The sequence below is a fragment of the Lactuca sativa genome, chromosome 4, assembly GCF_002870075.4.
Source record: "Lactuca sativa cultivar Salinas chromosome 4, Lsat_Salinas_v11, whole genome shotgun sequence".
NCBI lineage: Eukaryota > Viridiplantae > Streptophyta > Magnoliopsida > Asterales > Asteraceae > Lactuca > Lactuca sativa.
In genome coordinates this window covers 208,166,034-208,174,439 of record NC_056626.2, presented here as the reverse complement: position 1 = coordinate 208,174,439, position 8,406 = coordinate 208,166,034, and the positions used below count along the sequence as shown (strand labels likewise).

The 8,406-nt window shown below is 35.3% G+C and overlaps 2 protein-coding genes across 2 annotated transcripts; both read right to left on the bottom strand.

Annotated features, from left to right (window-relative positions):
• Window positions 1–2,078: 2,078 nt before the first annotated feature.
• Window positions 2,079–2,686, bottom strand: LOC111889195 (uncharacterized). Its single transcript, XM_023885334.3, has 2 exons — window positions 2,480–2,686; window positions 2,079–2,401 (listed from the first exon to the last, which is right to left on the bottom strand). Exons 1-2 carry the CDS (start codon window positions 2,560–2,562, stop codon window positions 2,182–2,184), a joined length of 303 nt encoding a protein of 100 aa, XP_023741102.3. The 5' UTR covers window positions 2,563–2,686; the 3' UTR covers window positions 2,079–2,181.
• A 121-nt stretch (window positions 2,687–2,807) lies between these two features.
• LOC122197509 (uncharacterized) lies at window positions 2,808–4,364 on the bottom strand. The gene is made up of 3 exons (XM_052771067.1): window positions 3,413–4,364; window positions 3,237–3,307; window positions 2,808–3,149 (listed from the first exon to the last, which is right to left on the bottom strand). Exons 1-3 carry the CDS (start codon window positions 4,362–4,364, stop codon window positions 2,808–2,810), a joined length of 1,365 nt encoding a protein of 454 aa, XP_052627027.1.
• Between the last annotated feature and the right edge of the window lie 4,042 nt (window positions 4,365–8,406).

Below are 8,406 nucleotides of genomic sequence, written 5' to 3'. Positions count from 1 at the left end.
ATGACTTATATTAATCAAATAACAATATATTATTCTTTATATTATTCTCATAATATACTAATAATATTTACTCTCTCTTAATAAATCATCCTATCAAGTTGCTATGGTGAAGGCAACCCAAAAGGACCATGCACAATCGGGTCACTTACTTGCCTAATATAGTTGCAGCCTTAGACACTATTCCAACACTTCTAGTGAGGCATTCACATTTGCAGCTTTGGCAAGTTTGAAAGATGCTTCACGTGCTCTTCGCATTACGTCAGGAAATTGTTTCTTTATACAGTCTACCCATACCTTGCGAGCAAGAACATCAGTCTCTTCGGGCCAAACATACAAACCCTACATGTAGATCACGCAAACAATTATCTTTTTCATTTTATACCAATTTTTACTTTGATAAATCATAAAAATAATAAGTACAAACCTTGAAGTGTTCCCACATTGCATCACGATGTTCTTTGTCAACCTTCTTCCATGAGGTCCATGGGCCGTCAAACATCGTCCTCAGTATACATGTGATGGCTCTGATCACTGAAATTTGATCCGTAAATCTTGCAAAAAATTAAAAATTAAAAAATTAGCATTAGTATTATCATTAACAAGTAAATTCATTTTCATAAACAATTGTAAAATTAACTTTAGTACTCCTTTTCAGAATCGATTTCAATGAACTTCCTTTTTGATGGGTTACTTGGAACTTGTTCTAAGATGTTTGATCCTCTAACTGAAGAAGAAGGTTGAATTTCTGCATCATTGTATGATTGGGATGCATTTCTATCTCCAGCATCACGACCACTAATGTGACTACCACTACGACCACCACCACGGGCTCCTAGTCGCGCCATTAGTCAAAAAATAACCCTTAGAATCAAGAATTAATAAACTATTGGTTAGCACAAGTATGTATTATAATAGAAAATTATAGAAGTAAGAGAAGGTAACATGTTATAATACACAAATAAATGAAAGTGCAATGTATATAGAAAAAGAAAACGATCATTTTAGCTAAAAAGTTATTTATAAGGTCCATTAGGCAAAATATATAGTTCCAAATACATTGTTTCATTCTACATTTTTAGTAATTACTCATCATCAGAATTATCATCACATATGTTTTCATCTTCAATATCATCTTCGGATGAATCATCCAAGTTATCATCAACTTCTTCATCCTCTTCTCTCTCAATGTCATTGTCATTAACTTCTTCTATTTCTCCTTCAATTACATGAGAAAGGGGTCCTGCCACCTCATTTGCACCGCTACTTGTAGAAGGTAAAGTCGCTTCACTTTCTTGAAAGAATTGGTCCTCTTCATCCTCATCATCATCTTCTTCAGTAACACATTGTCGTAGATCATATACACCCCTTGGTTTCGTCTTGACGACAGCCCACCAATCTTTCGAATCCTTCATTGCAAGATATGGTGCATAATACGCTTGTTCTGCTTGTGACGCTAGGATAAACGGATCTTCATTTCTTAGCCTTGATTTGTATTTAATATCAACAAAATTATGCTTTTGATCCACACGTACCCCTTTAGTAGGGTTAAACCATGTACACTTGAACAATACTACGACACAACGCCCTATGCCTTGATATTCTACTTCCAAGACCTCATCCAACAACCCATAATAGTCACACTCAGTCTCATTGTAACAAGTACCTCTTACACATACACCACTATTGTGTGTGACCCGTCCATCACCATATTTTTCAGTATGAAACTTGTAACCATTGACAAAGTATCCTTTATAGGACCTAACATGTCGTAATGGTCCTCGTGCAAGGCATTTCAAATGTTGATTGATATCATTTGATTGTTGAAAAACCTACATTGATAAATTCATTTGGTAACTAATTCACAGGGGAAGACACTTTGGTAATACAAAATTTTCTCGTATCATACTCACATGATCTTTAAACCACTTAGCAAAATGTTGATCCCTAAACCTTTCAAATGCTCCATCATCCATATCAGGTTGGATTTGGATCACATAATTTTCAAACAACCTTAAAAAATAACAAAAATTTTAGAGTTTCACGAAATCAGGGAAAAATAGATAACTTGACATACCTTAAAAAAGGTAGAACCTCAACACAATTGATCAAGATGTAATTATGAGCAATACGCATCTCATCATCTGTCAAAGGCCTCCGTTGACCACTTTTTTCGAATAATCTTCAAGATGGAACTTTGAAAATGCTTAATCGAGAGTCGACCATGGTATAAATAGGAATGTTTGGGGCAAAATTACGCGACTCACGATTCAACCGGGTTTCAATTGTAGGCAAAAAGTATTGTGAGCAAAAAGTCGATATTTCTCCAATCATGTAAGCCTCAACAATGGACCCCTCAACCTTCGCATGGTTTTTTATCTTTCTTTTCATTGATCCCAATTTCCTAAAAAGATGTTGGAAAAGACTTATTAGAAATTCCATAGGTTTTATGGTAGAATATTTTTTATGGTAAAAAATATACCTTTCATAAAGATACATCCACCTATATTGAACCAGACCACCAAGCATAGCTTCTCGAGCTAAGTGGATAACAAGATGCTCCATTGAATCAAAGAATCCAGGTGGAAATATTTTTTCCAACTTGCAAATGGTTTCAACAATAGTAGTTTGCAAGCGTTGTAAGTCATCTACGCGTAACACCCTTGAACATATTAAACGAAAGAATGTACACAAATCTGTAATTGCATCCCATGTTGAGTTTGGCACTATACCTCTTAGAGAAATAGGCAACAATTTTTGAAGAAATACATGGCACTCGTGACTCTTGAATCTGTAAAAGCTATTATCATCTACATTAACACACCCCCCCCCCCCAAGTTTGAGGCATATCCGTCCGGGAATTTCAGTTTAATCAACCATTTCCATATTTTAGCTGCTTGTTCTTTGCTCAAAGCAAACGATGCTCTATTTTTCATATCCTTATTTCCCTTCTTCCATGTATGCCATTGCACTCGATTGCAATACATTTCTATATCTTTTCTTGCATTCATGTTGTCTTTGCTTTTCGGAGTGTCCATCATGGTGTTGAAAAGATTTTCAAACACATTTGTCTCAATGTGCATGGGATCAAGGGTGTGTCGTATTAACAACTTCCGCCAATATGGTAGCTCCCAAAAGATGCTCCTCTTAACCTAATTATGAGTAATCCCGAAACCAGGCAATTTTGCATTCTTCGCTCTAAAAGGTTTGCCTTCATAAACAGTTGGAAAGTGTCGTACTTGCTCCCAAATCTGATCACCGGTTAATATTGGTGGGGGGCTAGATCGCTCAACCTTATTAGCCAGAAATCCTGTTTTGTCACCCCGATATGTTTGTTGTTTAGGTAAAAAATTTCGATGGCAGTCAAACCAACATGGTTTACTACCATGGTGTAACCGAAACGACCCCGACTCACCCATACAATACGGACATGCTAACTTGCCATGTGTGCTCCATCCCGATAACATTGCATAAGCAGGAAAGTCACTAACTGTCCAAAGAAGTATAGCTTTCATTGTGAAATTGCATTTAGTCGAAGCATCATAAGTGACAACACCGTTTGTATATAGCATCTTTAACTCGTCAATTAGCGGCCTGAGAAACACATCTATATTTTGACCTGGGCTCTTTTTTCCAGGAATAACTATGCTTAATTGAACATATGGTTCTTTTAAGCACACCCAAGGAGGCAAGTTATAAATTGAAAGGAAAACAGGCCAACATGAATACGGGGTTGTATTTGAGTTATTTGGACTGAACCCATCGGTGCATAGCCTAAGGGGAACATTCCGTGGTTCACTTGAAAATTCTTGATGCATTGAGTCGAAATGCTTCCAAGCCTCACCATCACTTGGATGGACCATCAAAACCGGTTCCGTTTGATGTTCATAGTGCCATGTCATTTGCTTTGCCGTCTTTTTTGTCAAATACAACCTTTGGAGTCTAGGAGCAATCGGCAAGTACCTCATAACTAAATAAGGCAGTTTGCCACTCTTGTACCGATCATGATCACACACTCGACACTTAGTCAAATCAGAATCTGCCCCATAGGATATCATGCAATGGTTTTTGCAACCATGGATCTTTTTTTCTGGGAGTCTAATTATTTTCAAAAGCTTCTTCGTCTCATAGAAGTTCTCAACTAGTTTCTCACCTTTGGGTAGCATCCGCTTAATTATAGGAAGTATGTGATCATAAGCAGCCTCAGATATATTGTATTCTGACTTCCAATGCAACAACTCTGTTGCAGCTTGTAATTTTGAATAATTTTCACATCCATCCCACAAAGGTTCATCAGCATCTTCCAACATATCATAGAACCCCTTGGCATTTGGATTTGGGAGTTCCTCCATTACATCCATCAACATTTATGTACACCCATTAACATCATCATCATCATCATCTTCCATCAGATCCTGCATCGAATTAGAAGATTCTTCCTCATGCTGAGATATCGTATTTCTTTCACCATGTGCCCACCAAGTTGTGTAATTAGGAGTGAAACCGTTTTGTAACAAGTGAAGCTCTACATCACCTCTTGTTTTATAATACATGTTCTTGCATTTAAAACAAGGACATCTAATATAATCCCCATCAACAGTTGCTTCATTAGAAAAAGCAACATCCAAAAATCCTTTGACGGATGCATGATATGTTGTGCTAAGATACCCATGATCTAACCTTTTGTACATCCAATCTCTATCACTACGTTTTGACATAATGACTAGCTACAAACAAATATATAACTATTATTTAGAAATTAGATAATGCAATCATATCCACATTACTAAAAGCATCCTTGGAAACTAGAACTATAGGGACCAAAAGTGTCTTGCTTATTTCCCTCTTTCACAGTGACCAAAATTGTAATTTCAGAAATTTAAAACTTCGGACCAGAAATTTAACTTTTGCAAATTAAAAACTACAGGGGCTAAAAATGTAATTTTGGAAAATTAAAACTACGGATTATAAACTTGTTTAATTATAATAATATTTGTTATAATCAATGTTTTTTATACGTGTCTTTACAACACATATTAGAAAATCCCTAAAAAGTTTTTATTACCTATGTTCTTTAAAAAAAAAAAAAATTTATACATCATGTAACTAAATTTGGTAGGTATGATTATGACCAATTTTAAATAATTAAAACCGACAACAGTTTACATAAATTAGATATATAGATATCTTATCAAGGGAATTTCTGAAATAGGGAAAAATGTCATGTGGTTTTACATCTAAAACGGAATATCTAGAATTTGGAAATGAACTAAAATTTTGGGAAGGTGAAAATTGGAGGACTAAAAAGCAAAACCCGGCGACAGTTAGGCAGGCCGCCTTTGGCTGTTTGGCCTGTTGAGAGCTTCTCCTCCATATAAATTAAAGGGGACTGAAAGTTTGTAAATTGTAATGGATCAAAAGATATGACCGTTTAAGGCTGGGTTTCTTTCCAACATTTTTGTCATCACTCTCCTGCTTAATATTATCCCTCACCTAGGTGCTCGATATCTCAACATTTGTTGTAACATACGTTCCTTCTTCTATATCTCATTTGTGAAGATTAATATTAGGGTGTTAAGGGTGTTATATTTTTGAATTTAAGTGTGCATTACAAGTCTCCTCCTAAAGCACTCTTGCACACTCCTAGACATATTGGTTCACTATTGATGCAGTTAATGAAAAATAATGTTAAATAACTTCTAAGCTTATGTATAGATTTGATACAAATTGAAAACATGATTTTGAAAGTGAATTACTTTTTTCTGTTTATTTTAAAGGTTGAAGGGATCATATGATAGTTGTCTCCTCCATTTGATTATTAATATCTTTAATCTATTACCCACATGATCATATATGAAATCGTTGAATGAGTTCAGTAAGAAATGAGTTAAGAACAAGATGAAAAATCCATTATTTATGATATGTGATAAGGGACCTGAGAAATCTAAGGGACCTGAGAAAGCTATTGATTTTGGCCTGTCTCTTCTTCAAGCGAGGTGACTATATCTCTCCTTCAAGAATTACCATAAATTAAGGATTACAGCTTCTAGTCAGGAAATTATTAGACAATTAAGGTTCCTAATCATTGTATCTATTGGATACACACAATCTACTGTCTTATTCTACTTAGCTGCCTTACCTTATGACAAATTCAGTTCAATGATCTATATTAGAAAACATTACTTAACATGAAGATTGAGTATAGTTGGAATAGTTAGAAATCTTTAATGAACTTTCTAATAAACAAGATGTTAAATATACAGGTGAGAAGTTCTCTGAAATAGTTGGAAGCCCGTATTACATGGCTCCAGAGGTCCTCCTATTATGTTCATATGGAATACTACATAGTATGCTGCTAATTATTGCTAGGATCATCTTTGCTTTTGTTTTTTTGTTTGCGGTTTCAGTACCATAAGCTCCTCCTACATTATTATGAAATGGGAGCCAAAAGTTCATTAATATGATGACCTGGCATTTACAATCAAAAAAAAGTTTCTTCATCTCATTGTTTTTCAGAAAAAAGTAGAAAGAGTTATCATTATAAAACTAAGTCCAATAACTATAATGCTTACTCTTTTTCTTGTATACCCTGCATAAGCAAGAAAAAGAAAATCATAAAGCTTTTAGTTCATCCATTCAACTTTGTATGTTGTTAATGTTATATGATTAACACATGCTAAAAAAATATGTAATAATGACTTTTTCTTAAATCAAAGTAAGTATTTTTGTATTTGAATGTTGGTAAAGATTTTTTTGCTGATTTGTCCTTCAGCTGCCTCTCATATGTAAAAATTCCCTAAACATAAAGCCTGAATGTTAGACACTTTGTTACAACTAACATACATAAAACACAGATCCAAATATAGAAAAAAGATAAAGTCTGGTGTATTATTCTACACAAAGAAACATATGGGTAAATGAAAGATGGATCTGTGTCACCATTGATGAAAATCTTACTTTAAAAAAAATCAAAATATTACAAAAAGAAAAAGATGAGAAAGGCACAGAATTTACTATAGTTTATGAAATATTAAAATGTTTGTAGCATGATGCTGTTGGATGGGCGCCAAAAGAGTATAATCCAGATGAGAAACAATCTAATGGGCAACAAGAGCAGGGTGGAAATACAAAAGATGCTTCAACTCCACAGTCTGGTTTTGTTTGGGATGAAGCATCTGGTTATTACTATTATGCTGCTTCTGGATTCTATTATGATGGAAATACAGGTTCTTTTTCTTCTTTTCTATTGATAAAGATTATTACAATATGGAATTATGTATGTATATGATTACTGATGTATTCCATACATGCATACATTATACATGTCTATACTACGATGGCAACAATGGAATTTGGTATTCATATGATCACCAGAGTCAACAATACGTCCCTTGTAATAATGACCAAAACGATAACAAAAAAGAAAAGGAACCTTCAAACACTAGAAAAGTAGTGATATCTACATCGGCAGCCACCACAACTACCGCTAATTCGTTGGCTGATGCTGTTCAGGCGGCGGCAATAGCAACAGAGAAAAAGGAGAAAGAGAAGATGAAAGAAATAAAACTTGCTTCAAAAAGTAGTATTTTAGCTAGCAAGAAGAAAATGAGCAACGTGCTTTCCATGTGGAAGCAGAGAAGCCACGAGAGTCAAGCACCACGAGATGCCAATCTGTCAACAGAAGAAAAATCCAACACTGTATCTGTAACTGTAACTGGTGGTGGTGTTGGAAAGTTAAAAAACGAGGCTGCACCTTCTTCTGTTAACACATCGGTCCATTCAGCAAACTTAGATGCACCAAAGCCTGTGGGAGTGGGAGTGGGAGTGGGAGGGGGGACTTTGAGAGGTGTGATAAGGGGGTCTGGTAGAGGGGTGGTGAAATCAGATACTACATATGTGGGGTCAGGGTCAGGGTCAAATAATGTTGCATCAACAACTACAAGTATGGAAGTGAATAATTCATGTGCAGTGCCATTTAGGACAGATGCATCTGCTTTGGGGTCTTACACACCACCAGCAGCTACAGTGAGTGGTAGAAGATGGTTTTCAGAGGCGCCTGTACATGGACATGGACATGTACAGTCAGCAATGTCTGGTAAAGAACAACAGCAGTAGGCTCATAGTGGTTATAGGGATCGAGCTGCTGAAAGGAGGAGTTTATATGGTTCGTCATCTTTTGGGGATGATGTTGGCGTTGGGGATCCAAGTAAGCGTTTGTGAATATAAATAATTGTTTCAGTAGTAGTAGTCTTCTTGTTATATTCATCTTATTAATTAATTAATTAATGCTTTAAATATGAAAAAAAATAGGAGGAGATGGATATGTCATATGTCATATGTAAAAAGACAGAGGATCTGTTTGATGATGGATAGGGATACTAGTATTATTATTGATTGTTTATTATGTAT